Source organism: Neoarius graeffei, chromosome 10 (genome assembly GCF_027579695.1).
Source record: "Neoarius graeffei isolate fNeoGra1 chromosome 10, fNeoGra1.pri, whole genome shotgun sequence".
In the NCBI taxonomy this organism is placed as follows: domain Eukaryota; kingdom Metazoa; phylum Chordata; class Actinopteri; order Siluriformes; family Ariidae; genus Neoarius; species Neoarius graeffei.
In genome coordinates, this window is record NC_083578.1 from 82,965,697 (window position 1) to 82,987,592 (window position 21,896).

The following is a 21,896-nucleotide window of genomic DNA, read 5'->3' on the forward strand; positions in this document are numbered from 1 at the left end:
TTTTTGAGGGGCTGCCAAATAAAGAGACAATAAAATCAAGAATAAAAGACAAGCCCGTATCAGCCAGAACTGTTGAGCGACGAATTGGTGAAATGGCAGAAAACGTAAGCGTGCAGCAAACAGCTGGCATAAAAGATGCAGCGGTATTTAGCATTGCGCTTGACGAAAGCGTAGATGTGAATGATGTGGCACGTTTGGCAGTGATGGCAAGATATTGTGATGTGACTGTGAGAGAGGAGCTCTGCTGTTTAAAGCCAATGAATCCTGCTGGGCATCTTTACCCGAAAAGTTCAACTGTCTTCGCAATATCGCACTGGCTTTATCGTCAGTGTTCGGATCAACATGTCTGTGTGAACAGATATTTTCGCACATGAAGAATGTACTTTGCCCCTCCTGAAGTCGTCTGACAACGGGCCATTCGGAAGCATGCGTCCAACTCAAAGTGCCCAATCACCATCCCCACATCTCGGAGCTAAGTAAGGGGAAGCAGGGCCAGGGATCACATTGACTGATAGGCAAAACTTTTATTTTGTAACAAGGCTACTTCAAATTTGCAGTTTATTGTTAAGCCACTTTATGTAGGCTACTTGTCAATGTTCTCCGACACTCATTATTTAATTTTTTTTTCTGTAGTTTTATTATTCAACAGTTCCATTTCCATTAGGCTGCTACGTCTTTATTGTGAATAACTTGGGCCTGTTACCTACTGAAAGATTTTGGATGTTATTTTGTGAATTTGTATAAGCTGCTTGCAATGTTGTTATCCAATGTGTGTGTGTGTGTGTGTGTGTGTGTGGGGGGGGGGGGGGGGGGGGGTTTCTTAAACCTTGTGTGTGAGGTTAATGGCATAAAACAAGTGCAATGGTGTTTTACACTTGCTCAATGCATTAAATATCCATATCCGTCTAAAATGTGTGGCGTCTAATTACACATAGTTAACACCTATTTGAATGGCACACTAACTAACAAGAAAATTTCTAATTGGCACTACATGGCAAAAAGGCTGCCGACCCCTGCTCTAGAACCTGGATATACCTTTCAGCATTGATGGTGTCTTTCCAGATGTGTAAGCTGCCCATGCCACACGCACTAATGCAACCCCATACCATCAGAGATGCAGGCTTCTGAACTGAGCGCTGAGAACAACTCGGGTCGTCCTTCTCCTCTTTAGTCCGAATGACACGGCGTCCCTGATTTCCATAAAGAACTTCAAATTTTGATTCGTCTGACCACAGAACAGTTTTCCACTTTGCCACAGTCCATTTTAAATGAGCCTTGGCCCAGAGAAGACGTCTGCGCTTCTGGATCATGTTTAGATACGGCTTCTTCTTTGAACTATAGAGTTTTAGCTGGCAACGGCGGATGGCACGGTGAATTGTGTTCACAGATAATGTTCTCTGGAAATATTCCTGAGCCCATTTTGTGATTTCCAATACAGAAGCATGCCTGTATGTGATGCAGTGCCGTCTAAGGGCCCGAAGATCACGGGCACCCAGTATGGTTTTCCGGCCTTGACCCTTACGCACGGAGATTCTTCCAGATTCTCTGAATCTTTTGATGATATTATGCACTGTAGATGATATGTTCAAACTCTTTGCAATTTTACACTGTCGAACTCCTTTCTGATATTGCTCCACTATTTGTCGGCGCAGAATTAGGGGGATTGGTGATCCTCTTCCCATCTTTACTTCTGAGAGCCGCTGCCACTCCAAGATGCTCTTTTTATACCCAGTCATGTTAATGACCTATTGCCAATTGACCTAATGAGTTGCAATTTGGTCCTCCAGCTGTTCCTTTTTTGTACCTTTAACTTTTCCAGCCTCTTATTGCCCCTGTCCCAACTTTTTTGAGATATGTGTTGCTGTCATGAAATTTCAAAATGTCTCACTTTCGACATTTGGTATGTTGTCTATGTTCTATTGTGAATACAATATCAGTTTTTGAGATTTGTAAATTATTGCATTCCGTTTTCATTTACAATTTGTACTTTGTCCCAACTTTTTTGGAATCGGGGTTATACGTCAGAGACACTTTTCAGACAAAAACATAATGAAGGCTGCTTCATGACTGCAAAAATCAGAAGAAGTGAACAAGGTCCCCCCCCCTTCTGATACTCAAACCTACAGTCCTGTGCAAAAGTCTTAGGCACGTGTAAAGAAATGCTGTCAAGTAAAAATGGCTTAAAAATAATGAAATGTTTCAACATTTAACCCTCCCCCCCAAAAAAAAACAAAAACACACCTATAAAACAGTAAGCCATAATAAACAAAATAAAGTCGATGTTCGATGTGAGATGTACGGAGCCGTAGAGGGGACATGGTGAATAAAAAAAATAAAGTGTGGGAACAACTTATAAGGCGTGTGCACGAGATATTAATGCGCGCGCACGAGTTATAACCCGTGCGCACGCTTTGCGTTAAGGCGTGCGCTCGGGTAGTTAAAAGTGAGTCTGAGACACCTCCCGGCGAAGCCCATTCTCTCTCAGAACTCTCTTGAGGTGTCTCAGACTTATAATAAAGCCATGTTGGGATGCAAGTGCATCGAGGATTTCTGTGTATCTGAGTCCAATATTAAAATAGAATAAAATAGCGTCTAGTATTTCCGGAGCTACCATGGTGAGCTACAGCCTGTGTGTACGTGTGCGTGTAGGCAACGAGATCAACGAAAACAAGGATATTCTAGGAATATTTTAATAAGTCGAGGGAACGACATAGGATATCATTCCCAAGCCTTGGATATAAACCGAGGGAAGGCGTTTTAAGACGTTCCCTCACTTTTTAATAACCCATGCGCACGCGTTTATAACTCGAGCGCACGTATTAATATCTCGTGCACACGCCTTAATGAAAGCGAGGGAACGATTTGTAACTCGTCCCCTCACTTTTAACTACCCGAGCGCACGCCTTAACGCAAAGCGTGCGCATGGGTTATAACTCGTGCACACGCCTTATAAGTCGGTCCCACGCTTTGTTATTTTTTTATTCACCATGTCCCCTCTACGGCTCGCTAGAGATGACCCTTTGCTTTCTGAAATAAATAATAGTCTCAGGTACAATGAGCTGTAGGTTTTACTGAGCATCTTGCAGAACCAGCCGCAGTTCTTCTGGACACTTTGTCACACTTGCTTTGTAATTTTGCACCGAAACCCAGTAGCCTTCAGTACGTGTTCTTTTTTCATTTGAAAAGTGCTCTCTTATGGAATACACTGCTCAGATACAAACATTTTTTCTGTAACATTTAATTTTGTGCTGGAAAATAAATAAATAAATAAATAAATAAATAAATAAATAGAAATCGGGCGGCACGGCGGTGTAGTGGTTAGCGCCGTCGCCTCACAGCAAGAAGGTCCGGGTTCGAGCCCCGTGGCCGGCGAGGGCCTTTCTGTGCGGAGTTTGCATGTTCTCCCCGTGTCCCCGTGGGTTTCCTCCGGGTGCTCCGGTTTCCCCCACAGTCCAAAGACATGCAGGTTAGGTTAACTGGTGACTCTAAATTGACCGTAGGTGTGAATGTGAGTGTGAATGGTTGTCTGTGTCTATGTGTCAGCCCTGTGATGACCTGGCGACTTGTCCAGGGTGTACCCCGCCTTTCGCCCGTAGTCAGCTGGGATAGGCTCCAGCTCACCTGCGACCCTGTAGAACAGGATAAAGCGGCTACAGATAATGAGATGAGATAATAGAAACCATGAACGTTTGGAACGCTAATGGTGATGATACACGGGGCAACTTTTTGGGCAATGTTGCCGAGCAAAGTTGCTGGCAACGGGCAACTAGGTGAGACACAGGGCAACTTTTCAGGGCAACAACAGTTAGCAACGGCAGTTTACAGTTAGCTAAAAAAAAAAAAAAAAAAAAAAAAATCGATGTCTTAATTTTTGCTGTGACCATTTAATCAAGCTGTCTGTTGTTTTTTAGAGCTTTGGTGAGGTAAATTCCTCCATATAGAATATTAAAATAACAACTTACCGGTGTAAAAACAGATGAGGAGTCTCTCCATCTCTTCACTCCACTGACACTGAGCGGCCGCCATATTTGTTTGAAATTTCTGATCCGAACCTCACCGGAGGTCACATGACTCGATACTCGCGTTCTGATTGGCTTATCTCAAAAAAGTTGCCAGAGATTATCAAAACCATTCAGAAAGAAGCAATGTTGCCCAATCTCAATAGAAAAGAGTCAAAACGCAATTGCCCAGCAACATTGCTCGGCAACATTGCCCAAAAAGTTGCCCCGTGTATCATCACCATAACATGTTTTTGTACTGACTCAATAATGAAGTCATAAAACAGAAATCTATAACAAAGTTTGCATGAAGGAAAAAAAGCATGCCAAGACTTTTGCACACTACAGTAAATATTTTAGTAACACTTTGATAACGATTGTGTTATGATTATTAGGGAGAGGGGAGTTTCCAAGCTTGCTTCACGAGCCAAAGTTTGTTTAGGTCACGCTTGGCGCTTTTAAACGGGCCCCTTTAATGCAGATTAATTCAGCAGCCCTGTCCCTTCTGGATTTCCAATCACATTTGTTTGACCGGTTTGCTCTGACCGTCTGCTGGGAGCCAAACCCAAAACTCTGAGGCCAAGTTTACATTAGACCGTATCTGTCTCGTTTTCTTCGCGGATGCACTGTCCGTTTACATTAAACCGCCTGGAAACGCCGGGAAACGGGAATCCGCCAGGGTCCACGTATTCAATCCAGATCGTGTCAGCTCCGGTGCTGTGTAAACATTGAGAATACGCGGATACGCTGTGCTGAGCTCTAGCTGGCGTCGTCATTGGACAACGTCACTGTGACATCCACCTTCCTGATTCGCTGGCGTTGGTCATGTGACGCGACTGCTGAAAAACAGCGCGGACTTCCGCCTTGTATCACCTTTCATTAAAGAGTATAAAAGTATGAAAATACTGCAAATACTGATGCAAATACTGCCCATTGTGTAGTTATGATTGTCTTTAGGCTTGCCATCCTTCCACTTGCAAGTGGTAAGTGACGCGCATGCCCGACATGCACTGAGATCTCTCACACAGCGGCTCAGTCCCAAATCACAGCTTGTTCACTTCACTCGCGCGCTCTGTGAGCTGCGCAGGGCCCGAGTGCACACCCTCCAGAGGGCACTCGCTGTTCAGGGCGGAGTGATTTGGAGCGCAGGATGCCTGTGGAGCCGAGCGTATCCGTGCATTGGCGTTGCTGTGTGCAGGCGAATCGTGTATTGGCGTTGCTGTGTGCACGCTAATCGTTTTAAAAACGTTAATCTGATGATCCGCTGACATGGTCTAATGTAAACCCCACCTGAGACTGTGGGTACTCAAAAGGAGTTCAACATTAGAACAAGTTCAGAAATGACTTTAACGACATCCAGAATAAAACATACGACACTTCTTTCACTCTCACCTTGTCGTAGTAGTAGCGTAGGGCGCGGCTCAGCTTGTCGTAGTTCATGTTGGTTTTGTTCTTGCGCAGCCCCCAGAGGCGCGCCACCTCCTCGGCATCCAGCAGCTTAAACTCGCCGTCGTTGGACGTCCAGGAGATCAGGTGCCGCTGGTTCTGATCATCCAGGAGATGTAGCAGAAACTGCCACAGCGTGATGGATGGGTCCATGGCTGTGAAAACCATAAAGAACCATACCAAAAAAATAAAAATAAATACATCTATGCATTAAACAAGCAATAAGAAATAATTTTTCTTTTTTCACGGTCCAAATCCTGCGCTCTGATTGGCTGGCGAGCGGGTCCGTATCCTATGGTACGGGCCTCTGGCGACTTGCTTGTTCACAACAACAAAACATAGTAAAATTTTTTTGTCAACATTTACCTTTTTTAAAAAAAATAAGATTTATTTATAAGATTATCAAAAATCTTATAAATTTTTGCCAGCATTTCTTAGAAGAATAGCATTAATTTTACATCATGGATAGCGATAACGACAGTCTTCACAGCGAAAGCGAGTTTTACTACCCTGAGGAAGAAGAAATAAAAGCAAACATTTCAGGAGAAAGCTAAAAACCTCTAATGCCTCGGTCACAACCGGACATACGATTTTCTGGTCGTGCGATTTTTGGCGTTTCCCAAATCGCTGCGTGTTTTTTTTTTGTGGAGAAAGACGCACGTTGGCTGTAAGTTTGTCTTGCAACCTGAAAAAATGTAAGCGCCCGTAGAGTTTGTTTGACATGACAAAGAACCTCTGCGGCCGGTCTGCGGCCAGTCTACGGCTCGAAAATCAGCACGTCACACGCGCGCCCTCCGTGCGTTTCTTGCGGTTTTTGCACGTAGACCGGCCGTAGGGGCACGTACAGCCGGTTGTGACCTAGGCTTATCTGTTGCTGACGCCGAGCAAAAACATGGCTGAATCCTGAATGACTCCTATTTGTATAAATAGGGGACTACACAGGCGGCAAAAATGTAGGGTTTTTTTTTCCTGCCATGGAAGTGCACTTGTATACCGAGGAGGAAGCCATTTGCATTACAGCTGTGAATAAGGATTCAAAATGTCGGCTCGCCTCGGCTTGGTTTTCCCTTTCGGGCGCTCTCGTTTTCTGTTAGAATTTGGGAAAGAAAAAAATAAATATATTATTTACCAGCTTAAAGTGCCATTCCACCATTGGATGTATTCTTTGGCATAAAATACAATATATTTTATGACAACATGACTAGACAGAGAAATCTTTTAGCTTCAAAATGATATATCAAACATAATTTTTTGACAACGACAAGTATATTAATTTTGCGACCAAAGTCACCTACCCTTTTAATTTCCGCGCGTGATGTCATCGGCAGGTTCCCCTTCTTGTGTGACGTGGCACAGATTATCAGCAATGGCGGATAGAACGCGATTGTCAGCTTCGGAAAAGAAGCGAAGGAAAATAGCAAGTGATGCCCAAAGGAGACGGTCGATGGTGAATATCGGCACAGCAATCGACAAGTAGAAATCGCGTTCTGTCCGCCATTGCTGATAATCTGTACACAAGAAGGGGAACCTGCCGATGACATCACGTTTCACTACCGCGCGGAAATTAAAAGGGTAGGTGACTTTGGTCGCAAAATTAATATACTTGTCGTTGTCAAAAAATTATGTTTGATATATCATTTTGAAGCTAAAAGATTTCTCTGTCTAGTCATGTTGTCATAAAATATATTGTATTTTATGCCAAAGAATACATCCAATGGTGGAATGGCACTTTAAGGTCCGTCCGTATGGTGAAATACCGTGACCTCGGCCTTGGTCAGGACTTTCAAGACCTCGGTCACGGTATTTCACCATACGGACCTCCCAGCTGGTAAATAACACATACATCTTAGAATTACTATGCATACATAAAACAGTATTTAATATAATATGTAGTAAAGACTGCATTCCTGCACATCTTACACTGAAAAGGCCTGATCCCACAACACTCATAACTACACCTGACTTTAGTTCCAGTCTGGAGCAGAAACACCACAACTATAATATCGCCTGGTCATGACACTCAGGTAAATAAACGCATGCAACTTCGGAATAGTCATGGAAGTTTTTTCCAAGTCGTAACACATTATTCCGGGTCATACTGTACAGCTTGGACTCCAAAACAACCCACGTACACACTCCGGTGGTTGATAAAATACAGATAGGTCACAGAGTACAGAAATAGAATTTAAAAAAAAAAAAGGATACTAAATACGGAGTGGTTACAGATTTTAATACAGATGCATCACGGATGTAGGCGTCTCAGTATATTACAGATTGGTTACCGGTTTCATACGGATGATGCATCACGCATGGTTTTCCCCAAAGCGTTTTAGGGTATCGCTTGCTCTGCCTGCCGATACGCTTAGATTTACACCGATACAGTAGACCCCTGCCTATTCGCGGTTTAGTATTCGCGAATTCACATATTCGCGGGATTTTATATAGAACATATCTCCTATACATTCGTGGAAATCTCAGCGGTCATTTGCGGCGAACATATCGAACGTTTACGCACTGCTACATTCTCGGAGCCGAATGCTCGCTCGCTATTGGCTGACGTTTGAATGGCGGACTGCTGCTCATTGGCTGATATGAATGAGCGCATTGTACAGTACAGTCTCGCGGTTCCCGTAGTTCAGACTTGTTCACGTGTTGCGCGTTCTTGGTATTTTTGAATAATTTTTACGCCCTACAATGGCTCCTAAACGCTCTGCATCTTCTAAGGCTCCTGCCAAGGAACCTAAGCGCCAGAAGAAGGTAATGACGCTGCAGGAGAAGGTAGGACTTCTCGATATGCTAAAGGAAGGGAAGAGTTTTGCGGCAGTGGCTTGTCACTACGGCATCAACAAGAGTACCGTGCGCTACATAAAGAGCAGTTTTATGGGGGGGGTTACAAGTATTCGCGATTTTGGCTTATTCGCGGCCATGTTCGGTCCCTAACCCCCGCGAATACTGACGGCTTACTGTCCGTTAAATTTCCTACCCACAAGTAACTAGATACATAGGAGAGCAAATAACAGCTCCATTTACATACTGATTGATATTTGTGTTAAACAAGCGGTCTTTTTTTTTTTCCAATGTTTGTGTTGATTCTGTCAAAGTAATATGTCCGCGTGGTATGATGTAAACAAACTAGGGCTGTAACGATACACCCAACTCACGATTCGATTCGTATGGCGATTTTTGACCCACGATTCGATACGCCCACGATTTTTTTTAAATGTTTTTTTAAAGTAGTAAATTTGACTTAACATTTACTTACATTAACTATTTAATAACAAATAATTCAGACCACTGCAGAGAATGAGTAATATGTATGCAAAAATGAACAAATGTATATCCAAAGATTATTTTATTTCTCAAAATAATACTGTTGAGCCGGAAGCTGTTTTTTTCGGGTCTGAAAAAGTTATTTTTCCAAATCGTGTAAATCCGTTAAGATTTTTTTTGGGGGGGTGGCTCTCTCACTGTCTCACTCTCATAGGGCCAATGATTTTCTGTGATCGCGGAAAACAGATGGAAATTACGGAATTTTTATGGTGAAACATTGCTCGCGTGTCAAAATGTAACTGCCGCAGAAGGCTTCCGCCCAAGCAGACATGCCTTCAGTGTTGCCAGATATTGCTAACGTTTTCCACCCCAAAATATGTTCAAAACCAGCCAAAAAGCACCTAAACCCGCCCAATCTGGCAACACTGCATGCCTTTCCGGTCAAGTGATTGTGATTGGCTTGTGGCACACCTAGCCAGCCAATGAGCTGCTTGTTTACAGATTCGCTCCCCGCGTCGCAACCAGAATGGCGACCGCTTAAAAGAAACGAATGCTCTGCCAGTGGCGAGTGTGGACGTTGCGTGACTCGCAGAAGATTGTCGCAGGTCGGCGAAAAAACGACTTACTAATAGATATAAAAAAATAAAAGTAATTTAAGTAAGTTTAAAATGTAATTTAAATAAAAAGTATTCATAAATTGAAGTTTGGAAGCGCCTCTGTTTTTGGGCTGAGGAGAAGTTTGAAAGGGTGTACCGCGATTCTGCCTTCTTGTATCGCGATACGGATCGTGGCTCTGCGTATCGTGATTTCGATTTGCATATCGTTACAGCCCTAAAACAAACTGTAATCTGTTGGCTAGGTCAAGATCGTGTGTTCAAACCGTTCAATAAAAACATCGAAAGAAAACGTCAGACATCCCGGAATTTTCCGATTCATTATAAGGCGAGCTCATTGGCTGCCGATGTCATCTCCCCCACCAGACGGACAAAGCTGACTGATTTATTTGATAGACTATTCTGTTTAGATTGTGAACGAGACTTCTCCTGCCTAAAGACAACAGAGACTCCAGTGAGGAATAAGCTTGGAGAAGACTCGCTGGACAATTTGATGCACATCAGCATGGATGACAGCGAGATGGAATATGAGAGGGTTGCCCAACATTGGGCCAAGCAAAAGCCAAGGAGAATTGATCTGCTTTAAAGGAGTAGAAAACTTAATTCATTAGTTTGGGTTTACAGAAAGATTATATACTTATAAACGCTCTCACGAAGTGAAGTTGTCCAAATGCGTCAAATATAGCATCATTTCAAATAATCTCATCTCATTATCTCTAGCCGCTTTATCCTGTTGGGATCCATTTAACAAAAGGCGGCTTCGGATTATTCTTTTGTTAAAGGGTCACAGTGACATCACACTGCCAAATATGCTTATCATTATTATTCGAAATTATGCCACATTTGACACTTAAATTCTCTTCATGAATGTGTTTATAAGTACATAATCTTTCTGCAAACTTAAATGTATGAATCAAGTTTTCTTTTCCTTTAAATATGTTTTAATCTAGTCTATTTAATAAAGTGCCAAAATTTAAACTTTATAATATGCAGTTGTCTTACTTTTCTTTTCAGTCTATCTATCTTAGTGATACATATATTATGGTAATTGCATCAGAAACATTCTAAATCATTACAGTTATAGTAATACATACATGTTATTTACCAGCTGGGAGGTCCGTAGGGTGAAATACCGTGACCGAGGTCTTGAAAGTATTCAAGGCCAAGGTCACGGTATTTCACCATACGGACCGACCTTAAGCTAGCCTGGGAAATCCCATGCTGCTTTGCACAATCGTTCCGATCTGAAAAGACAGCATGGAAACTATGGTCTAAAGGCTCGCCTGAGTTAGGGAGCCAATCAGAGAGTGGGGAGGGGTGGAAAGACGGTGACGCGTACTACTCGACAAACGGAAGCTTGTAGTTTATTTGGGACTGTTTACGGATCACATTTAACATGGCGGCGAGCGATACGAACCAAACTTTCGATCAAGCTTTAGACACTGTTCTGAATAGTTTAGAGCGAGAGTTTGTTTTAAAAAAAGAACAGCGTTTGGCGTTACAGTCTTTCTTCGCCTCTTCGTCGCTCTAACTACGTCACCGGGTACAACTGCCATGATTGGCCATGGGTTACGTATACGCCAAATGATAGACATTCGCAACGTCCAATAAACGGCCGTTGACAATCGTAAACCACACCTCCCCTACGAGAAATTCAGTAGGCGGATTCCAGACCATATTTCACTTGTGATATGGTCTGGTGTTAACCAGACTAACCTTAAGCTGGTAAATAATGTATTTATTTTTTTCTTTACCAAATTCTAACAGAAAACGAGAGCGCCCGAAAGGGAAAACCGAGCCGAGCCGCCATTTTGAATCCTCATTCACAGCTGTAATGCAAATTGTTTCCTCCTCGGTATACAAGCGCACTTCCATGGCAGGGGGGGGGAGAAAAAAAAACTACATTTTGCCGCCTATGTAGTCCCCTATTTATACAAAATTGAGTCATTCAGGATTTAGCCATGTTTTTGCTCAGCGTTAGCAAGTTAGAGGTTTTTAGCTTTCTCCTGAAATGTTTTCTTTTATTTCTTCTTCCTCAGGGTAGTAAAACTCGCTTTCGCTGTAAACACTGTCGTTATCGCTATCCATGCTGTAAAATTAATGCTATTTTGGCAAAAATTTATACAATTTTTGATAATCTTATAAATAAATCTTATATAAAAAAAGACGACAAAAAATACTACGATGTTTGTTGCTGTCGTGAACAAGCGAGTCGCCAGAGGTCCGTATCGTAGGATACGGACCCGCTTGCCAGCCAATCAGAGAGCAGGATTTGATGAAAAATGCACCGCAAAAAAAAAAAATTATAATTTTTTATTTCCCGTGACTTCATGATGTAACAAGGATGTACAAAGATGCCTGGTGAAAAATAGCACGTGCTCAGATGTCGTCACATGTAAACCATCAGCTGATTGGTCAGATGTTTTATCGGATCAGGTCCAGGTCTGGAAAAATGGCTCCAGAAGCTCAACACGGATAAACCCAGGTCTGGGCTATAGGAATCGTTATCGGTCTGGTGTGAGCACCGACCACATAAACTGCAGGGAACTGATTTATTTATAGTTATCGGTATTGTGGGACCGGACCTTAAATCATCATCATCCTCATCCTCCTCCCCTAGTGAAGTTCTATACTCCTTCTGTCAGGATTCTACCCAGCATTCGCTTCAAGTCTGATTCTGACATCGCAGTGTGCGAAATACTTTTTTGAGCCAGGTTGTCCAGTGTGTAACCTGGCTTAAAAACTAGGTTGCACATCAAACTTTCAGGTTGCTCCACCTACAAGTGACTTTTTTCCAAATTAAGTACAACCCCGATTCCAAAAAAGTTGGGACAAAGTACAAATTGTAAATAAAAACGGAATGCAATAATTTACAAATCTCAAAAACTGATATTGTATTCACAATAGAACATAGACAACATATCAAATGTCGAAAGTGAGACATTTTGAAATTTCATGACAGCAACACATCTCAGAAAAGTTGGGACGGGGCAATAAGAGGCTGGAAAAGTTAAAGGTACAAAAAAGGAACAGCTGGAGGACCAAATTGCAACTCATTAGGTCAACTGGCAATAGGTCATTAACATGACTGGGTATAAAAAGAGCATCTTGGAGTGGCAGCGGCTCTCAGAAGTAAAGATGGGAAGAGGATCACCAATCCCCCTAATTCTGCACCGACAAATAGTGGAGCAATATCAGAAAGGAGTTCGACAGTGTAAAATTGCAAAGAGTTTGAACATATCATCATCGACAGTGCATAATATCATCAAAAGATTCAGAGAATCTGGAAGAATCTCTGTGCGTAAGGGTCAAGGCCGGAAAACCATACTGGGTGCCCGTGATCTTCGGGCCCTTAGACGGCACTGCATCACATACAGACATGCTTCTGTATTGGAAATCACAAAATGGGCTCAGGAATATTTCCAGAGAACATTATCTGTGAACACAATTCACCGTGCCATCCGCCGTTGCCAGCTAAAACTCTATAGTTCAAAGAAGAAGCCGTATCTAAACATGATCCAGAAGCGCAGACGTCTTCTCTGGGCCAAGGCTCATTTAAAATGGACTGTGGCAAAGTGGAAAACTGTTCTGTGGTCAGACGAATCAAAATTTGAAGTTCTTTATGGAAATCAGGGACGCCGTGTCATTCGGACTAAAGAGGAGAAGGACGACCCAAGTTATCAGCGCTCAGTTCAGAAGCCTGCATCTCTGATGGTATGGGGTTGCATTAGTGCGTGTGGCATGGGCAGCTTACACATCTGGAAAGACACCATCAATGCTGAAAGGTATATCCAGGTTCTAGAGCAACATATGTTCCCGTCCAGACGACGTCTCTTTCAGGGAAGACCCTGCATTTTCCAACATGACAATGCCAAACCACATACTGCATCAATTACAGCATCATGGCTGCGTAGAAGAAGGGTCCGGGTACTGAACTGGCCAGCCTGCAGTCCAGATCTTTCACCCATAGAAAACATTCGGCGCATCATAAAACAGAAGATACGACAAAAAAGACCTAAGACAGTTGAGCAACTAGAATCCTACATTAGACAAGAATGGGTTAACATTCCTATCCCTAAACTTGAGCAACTTGTCTCCTCAGTCCCCAGACGTTTACAGACTGTTGTAAAGAGAAAAGGGGATGTCTCACAGTGGTAAACATGGCCTTGTCCCAACTTTTTTGAGATGTGTTGTTGTCATGAAATTTAAAATCACCTAATTTTTCTCTTTAAATGATGCATTTTCTCAGTTTAAACATTTGATATGTCATCTATGTTCTATTCTGAATAAAATATGGAATTTTGAAACTTCCACATCATTGCATTCTGTTTTTATTTACAATTTGTACTTTGTCCCAACTTTTTTGGAATCGGGGTTGTACATACATTACCTAACAGCCTTTAACAACCTCACTAATAGCCTTTAACTAAAAACCTTTAACAAGTTACAAGTCTTCAGTTTCTGAAGAGGTATCGTCTGGAGACTGACCGGGTTCCCTGCGCCTCCTCCCATACGGTGCAGTCCTTGGCCTGCATGTGGTAAAATTAAACCACGCAAAGAAAATTACGCGGAAATCACCTGGCCCTTGTATGATTGAAAATGAATTTTGACGGGAAATAAATGGAATTTATTACGACCCTGACACGGCAGTTCTGAGATTCTCTTTCTTTTCTCGGCAGCCGAGTGTGTATCGGAGGCCTCGTGAACCGTACCACTGGTGATTTTCATAGTTTTACAACCATCGACAAAGGAGGTTTTTCTCCCTGGTGCAAACTGTAAACAGACGTCACACACCATCTTCTCACCGTCTTAATCAACGATGTGACGAAGCCACGGCCGATTCTTGCGCCATTTTTCTTGAAAAGCATAGTTACAGACACGTTTGCGCTTGGATCTGGGAGGCTTGAGCTCCCCTGACGTAGTTTCCTTGCGATCGGTGTCGGCGTCTGACTCCACCGCTGCCCCTTGTCGTTGTCTCTCAACGCTTGGAGTAGGAGCAACAGTTTCCGCGTTGTCGTCATCATCTTCTTGACTGGTTGACGCCTTGGCGAAATACTTGAATAGGGTATTTTGTCCAGTCTCTGCCATGTTTACAAGCGACAAGTGCTCACAAAACTTTTCCAGAAAATTCGATACCGAGGCTTGGGAGTTCAGAAATTTCCGTTTATTGTATACAACCAATCACGGGCATATTTTGAGTTCTCGGGAAACATCGCAGTTTCCCGGGTTATTTGTCAAGTTTCGTGCTTCTTGATGATTGACTTGGCGTTACCGCTTGTTGGCGCCGCTGCTGGCTGTGATTGGTGGCCAATTAATTGAATTTGCCACACAAGCGGGCACGCCCAGTCCAGGTGCCACATCTGAGGGCTGCTGCCATGGTAACGGCACGTATAGTGGCACTTCCCATGCGGGTCGTGTTACGTGTGTCCAAGTCTTGTAGTTCCCAACTCGCTGCTGTCCAGCTAATAGGCGGGGGAAAAGCGGTGTCCCTACTGCAAAATTTCAGGTAGCGCAGGCTTAAAATTATGTTGCGCCAGGCAAAATGTGGTTGTGCAGTGCAACCGGGTATTTCGCACGCTGCATCGTCATACGCCGTATCTGCTGGGCATCGAATCCCAGCAAATTCTCAAACCTAGTCCATTTTGGTGACCTTGTGTCAAACAGGAGTTGTTTCTGTAGTTCCTCATGATCCATGCGACAAATGTGTGATGAATCTTCGCTGTTCTTCATCACAAAATAGCTTTAATCGGTGGAGTCTTCGCTATCGGGGCATTCTTAGACTTGGAAACGCCCTTTACCGTTTTTTTAAGAACCCATGCCATAGTGCTTCGATCTTATGAACAGCGCTCGCACAAATGGATGCGGTGACGTGTTTTAATCCTGGTGCTGAGAAAGTGAGCTTCATGGTTGGAGTTCACAACAAGAACGTAACCAAGATATTTTAAACTGCACACGCTCTTGATTCTCGTTATCACCAAGACATATCGGGCTCTTCTGATTTTTAACATCATCTTCGACACTGAAGGCCATCGTCTTGGCGTTGATATACATTTGTAATCCAAAACGGCTACAAGAATCGTCACCGATACGAAGGATGCTTTGTAGTTCTTCAACGGATTCAGCAAAAATAGCTTGTACAGAAGCTGTTATTCTATTCTTCCTATCGCTCGGGCTTTCTTACAAAGCTCTCTCAGAGAAGATGCTTCATTTGGGATACGGTATTTTATACGAAAATTAAAACCGCTCATGAACAGAGAAAGCGTTTCGCCTTTAGGAGTGACTGATTTGTATCAGTGCAGCTCCATTACACCATGACGAGGCTTACGTAGCCTGCTTGGAACGAATATTAGCAGCCTTTAGATAAACTAAAGCTCCAAGGGTATCATTAGTTCTGAACTGAGATTATCAAACAAAAACAAGAAATCTTTTGAGTTAAAAAGTGATCGTGGGATTAAAGAGACATCAGGATCATAGCTGACCGTTCCTGTGGGAAGTCTGAAAACCTTAAAGGTGCAGTTTGTAATGTTTAATAATGTCTCATTATTTTTTTATTACAGACTCTGTGCAGGACACAAATAATTAACCCGACTAGATTTTTTGTTTCAAACCTCGACTTTAAATGTTCTGGGTCAAAAGTTTAGCTCCGGAGGCATTGTGGCTCAGGTGGATAAGGCGCCATACCATAAATCCGGGGACCCGGGTTCGATTCCGGCCCGAGGCCATTTCCCGATCCCTCCCCGTCTCTCTCTCCCGCTCATTTCCTGTCTCTACACTGTCCTATCCAAATAAAGGTGAAAAAAGCCCCAAAAAATATCTTAAAAAAAAAAATTAGCTCCACCTCCAACAACAAACCAAGGCCATCCTTAAAGGGGAACAGAGGGCAATATATAGAGTAAATATAACAATAAAACACACTTTGTTGATCAAGAGAGAGTAACTCATCCGCGGCCCCGACATGCGGTGTGCGCGCGCGCGCTCGGCGGAGGCAGTAGCGTGTCGGGGCCGTCGGAGGGAACAGAAGCAGAGATGATGCTTATTTTGTCTCTGGTAAACCAGTCTTCTCTCGTTCAATTACATGCTGGCATCAAAAGACACCGTTGGTTGTAAATGAACCCAAACTGAGTGGATGGAGTGTATTTTCATACACAAATGGAGAAATGTTGGCCGAGTGTGTAATTGTGTAGCCCCACTGCAGACCGTTGTCATTGTTAATTCATAGCATGCTCAGTTGCGTGAATGTGTCATGCACCGAAAATAAGAGATTTACAAGCCAGGAACGCCTCATGATGCAATACGCAAGAAAAGAAAGAAGATTTACTGCCATTTTACTTTGTATTTGAGTAAAGTGAATAAATAAATGGTTTGTGGAAAATACATTTAATCCTGGGAACTGCGTGCACAGGAGTTTATTTTGTGTTTACTCCCCCCCTCCCCGGCTGGCTACTTATTTGTCATGGCTGGCTAGTATGAGCCTTAAGGCCTCTGCATGCTCTTGCGACAAGGCTTTCGCAGATAGCTTTTCGCAGACAGTTGTAATTTATCGTTGAGCGGGGAGTAATAGGCGTGCGCAATGTTATTCACCGGCACAACGCAAGGGGGTGCGAAGTCGCTAGGAGTAGTTGGTGGGCGTGGTTAGTGGATTGTTTATCCTCCGGTTACTTATAATGACTAGAACTGGAGTCACATAGATGTACGTACTTCCTCACTTCCTCAATCAACCGCTCTTCGTGCTGCTCCATCTTCGCTCGTGTTTTTAAAAATGGCGGTCGTGAAAACAAACCAAACCGGGAAAGTAGGGAAGCGGAAGTGCGTGTACAGCGTATGTAGAGTGGACCAATCAGAGCCCTCTTGTCTGCGACGCTGTCTGCGAGGACTGGGTTGTCAGCATAAATTGGCCTTTAGTGGAAAGCCCTGGGAATGCGTAAATGTCAAGTTTGATTTTAGATTTACGAACCAAAAATAATGTCGAAAAACCGGCGTTAAAAAAAAAAAAAAAAATTATTTCAACCGCACAAACGGCACTCACCCGGCCAGTGGACCGGAAACAGAACATTTTTTAATAATGACCCAACCAACCCCCCCCCCCAAAAAAAGAGGCGCACATGTAATTTAAAACAAAAGGGTGTGGCCAAGTTGCAGAAGTCAAGTTAACTTTGTTAGGGATGGACAAAAGGTTGAAAAAAAAATTATTAATTAATTTTTTTTTTAATTATTCTTGGTCGCCCAGTGGACGAGTAGGTCAGCAGAATAATACAACACACAACACAACAAGGTTTTTATCTGTCCACAATCTGGGAACACTTCTGTTCCATGGTCAACTGCAGTGACCTTCTCTTCTGATATCACGAGCACATGACCAGCTCTCGGCTCTGTAACTCAGAAGTGTACGAGGGCGAGCGAGGCTGAGTCAGAGATAACAGTGCGATTGTGGAGAGTTGAACATGTAAAGTTCTGCTATGCGGTGGCAGAGCGCTCGTTTGTTGACGTAGGAGAACTAGATTCGAGCCGAGATCACCACAAAGCTTTAATATACGATTCATGAACTGTAGAGCAACATCAGTCTGCTAACCAGCTGCCAGAAAAATGCTGGTACATAAATAAATAAATTAAATAGAAAGAAAAGAAAATCTTTGTCTACAAAAAATAAATTACTTGAAAGCAAAAATATTTAAAAAAGTAATACCATTGATTATATAATATACTTCGGTCAGTCCATGAAATGATGTTACTTTTCATTGGTCCGGGTTTACATAATCATTTCATCTTTAATTTCCATGATTTAAAGAAATATTTAGCAGATTATTCATAAATATTGTTTGAAGAAATAAAATAAATTTAAAAAAAATGAAGTTTTCTTTTGAAATAAAGAAACGTGAAACATTTTCTTCCCCTGTGACTGGACACGCATGACACGTTTTTTGTGACATGGAATATTTGCTGACTTTGAGCTTAAATAAACCTTCATTACTTTCTGAGAATTTCAATAAAATTAGTTTCATGGTACTTGCAATTTAGTTTTACACTCACATAATGAAGTTAAGAAGGTTCTATAAACTATTTCGCTTCGAATTCATCCACTAAAAATAGGTTGTGAACGTAACATTGTGATGTCCTACCGTGTTACGTCAGAAACCAGGCTTATAAAAAATGATAAAACGAGTTGAAATCATGATTGATGTTTTTAATATAAAGAAGAATATACTATAAAACGATGTAGGTAGAAAGAAATTTAAACAAACGGCAATAAAAGAAATTATCGATGTTTTTTCTCACATCCTAACTTAGCGTCCACTCACTTCCTGGTTCGTTCACAACCTGCGAGACCTATTTACTCAATCTAGGTCAGCTGAACTGACGCGAGAGAACTTCTCGCGGGATCTCACACACCACAACACGTGCTCTCGTCGCTATCAATGGCATCAAAATGGCGGCCAGCAAGAGCAGGTAGGTGATATCAGCGTGTCCAGCAAAGTTACGCTTAAAACCATGTTGCGTTCGACCGACAGTTGGTGATATTATGTGATAAGGAAGTCTACTATGTTATTGTGACTTGTAGAACACGACGATATCATCTTACAGCTAAACATTTGTCACAACGCCGACAATCTGATCGCCTGTTTTGACAGGAAGATTTTGACTTGTTTATGTTTTCAGACACTATTCGCTGTCGTGTCTTTGTTACGTTTATCAGCCGTTTTGGTGCATGATCTGTTGTTATTGTTCAAATCTTAAAGAGATTTTATGAAGTTTGTGAAATACTGGTATTTCATATTTTCAGTGTTTATGATGTTGGACTAATATTTCTAATGAATTCTTATTCAGTGTTCATGTTTAAAGTAAGCAAATAAAAGCAAAAAAATTGATTTTATCAATATTTTTCCTTTATTTTTAAAAGCTTGTTCGTGTCCTTGTTACATTAGCAACCGGGTAAATATTTATGGATTTTATCATACATTGTAGAGCAGGAGTTATCTTAACAACTATGGCTACGTTCACATTGCAGGCTGAAGTGACTCAAATCCGATCTTTTCGCCCATATGTGACCTGTATCCGATCTTTTATTGACAATATGAACGACACAGATCCGATTTTTTCAAATCCGACCCAGGCCGTTTGGATATGTGGTCCTAATTCCGATTCCTATCCGCTCTTTTCATATGCGACTTCAGTCTGAACCGCCAGGTCGCATTCATCCGACTTACACGTCATCAACAAGCCACAAACGTCATTATTCTGCGCTGAAGTAGGCGGCGGGTCTCTCAAAGTTACAACAACATGGCGCATAAATCACGGGTGCAGATAGAGGGGGGGACTCGTCCCACCCAGATTTAAATTCACCTCGCTCGGTCCCCCCCACTTATAGGGAGGAAAAAACGTCTATGCTGTCTTTCTTTGCATAAGGCAAACCTCACGGAAAAATCAAAAGACTAATTACCATTCGGTTTATTGAGGTGCACGGCAGTGTATACATAGTTGCAACAACTCACATAAAACAAAGACTGATATTCGGTTGGTTGAGCTGCGTAGACTGCACAGGTTGCGAGCTCGAGCTTGGTTGCTATGGTTACTAACAACAAGTTTGACAGGCATATCGGGGTTGGGGTTGGTTTGCTGGCAGCTTTGTCCCCCCCCAGTTTTTTGTCCCTCCCAGTTCAAAAAATGTATCTGCGCCCCTGCGCATGACATCAATGCGAGGGACGCTTCGGGCTGTGAAGGTTCTGAATCTTCTCAATGGAAGGACGCAGAGGTTAGGGAGCTGATTTCCATTTGGGGGGATGCAGCTATTCAAGCTAGATTGGATGAGTCATACCGCAACCGGGCGGTTTTACTTCCGTAAACATTGGCCATGCTCACTGCGTGTGACGTCGTCGTATCCTGCAATGCGCATGCGGAACACTTTTAGGTCGCTTTTCGTTCATACTGAGGATCACATACAAGTCGCATATATTTGTTAATGTGAATGACCTCACAAAAAAATCGGATTTCACAAAAAAATCGGAATTGAGCATTAAGCCTTGCAGTGTGAACGTAGCGCATGTTATATTTTCTTATATGGTCAATGCTTCATGGAAATAAAAGTTGTTTTCAGTTGTAAATTGTTTTAAGTGAGTCCCTCTACGTCACATTTTGGTAACCCCATTTCATGGACTGACCCACTTATAATTGTGCCATAATAATTATTAAAGCTAGACTGCCTTTCAGATTTCTCAAGTGTAGGTCATAAAAGAATTTTCCCCGACACCTAATTATTTTTGTTTAGTGACCAAAAGCTACTGAATCCGAATCACAGACTTCCAATTTTTTTTTAAAAATACAACAATTAATGAATTTAGAGCGATGTGGCCTGAAATTCTCCGCTATTTTTTCCTGCTTCACCATGACCCTAATACAAGATACTACGTCATGCATGACGTGGTGAGCTTTCCCTGTTCGTGCAAGGCATTGTGGGATACAAATCTGAAACATGAGTGAAAAATGGAGGACGTGAGTGTGCGAATGAAACGTGAAAGAAAGACCGACTACAGTACCGGAAAGAAAGCGAGAAGGAAAGACGTTATGTTATATACGAAGGAAAGGAAACGCAGGACCAAACTAATAAATATATATATTGGCGGTCAGCGAAGACCTCGGGGTGATCAGCTGTTCGTTTAGCGACAGAATGATGGAACTGTCAGTGCACGGTCAAAGGCAAACCTGAGCGCGCGCGCACACACACTTCCTCGGTCTGCTTGACTGCACAAAGTGAGCGATTTCATGCACATTATTTGCTCAGGAATCCCCTCAAATGAAATACCTTCCCAACCACAGAACAGAATGACCTGATATTTTTTTAAGATGTTACAGAAATAAATAAATATCACAACGATGAAATTTCAGAGGGAACTGAATTTCACAGATTTTATGAACTCGAAAGGCTGTCTAGCTTTAATAATGTCATCATAATCGTTTTAAAATACTATAATATTCCAAAACACGATCACATTTTTAAATAAAAGAAGACGTTTCATTGTTAAATGTTACAATCAAATCAGCTGCTCTTCTAAATAGTTTGAAACTGCGATTTAAAAAAAACAAACAAACAAAAACACAAGATTAGAAAAAAGGTCTTATGATAACTGATCTTTCAGAAATGTGCACTGTGGCATAATTTAGCACAAACGCGATATCATCTCTCATTACGTCAAGTTTGCTTTGTAGACTGAAAGCAGGAGGGACAAGAGCAAGAAGCAAACTGCATCGTTTCAATTCAGTCAGTAATGGCCCTTTTCCACTACCCTTTTTCAGCTCGCTTCAGCCCGACACGGCTCGCGTTTCGACTACCTCCGAGCGGCGCGACTCAGCTCGCTTCAGCCCTACTCAGCACCCAAAACTCGCACGGTTTTGGAGTGGGGCTGAAGCGAGCCAAACCGAGCCGGGTGGGGCTAGGGGTGTGAGGAGACACTCCCCTGTGCACTGATTGGTGAGGAGGAGTGTCCTCACATGCCCACACACGCCCCGCGAGCACGCTGGGATCTGTAAACACCGTAAACCCGGAAGAATTATTACGAGAATTATGAAGCCTTAAGGC

At 42.5% G+C, this 21,896-nt stretch overlaps 1 protein-coding gene across 3 annotated transcripts in view; it reads right to left on the bottom strand.

Moving 5' to 3' along the window:
• elk1 (ETS transcription factor ELK1) overlaps positions 1 to 21,896 on the bottom strand; it is a 112,071-nt gene that overhangs the window by 43,931 nt on the left and 46,244 nt on the right. For all 3 annotated transcript variants that reach the window (XM_060932419.1, XM_060932417.1, XM_060932418.1), the window contains exon 2: positions 5,391 to 5,599. In XM_060932419.1, the coding sequence (XP_060788402.1) occupies positions 5,391 to 5,599 (209 nt within the window). The remainder of the gene's footprint in view (positions 1 to 5,390; positions 5,600 to 21,896) is intronic.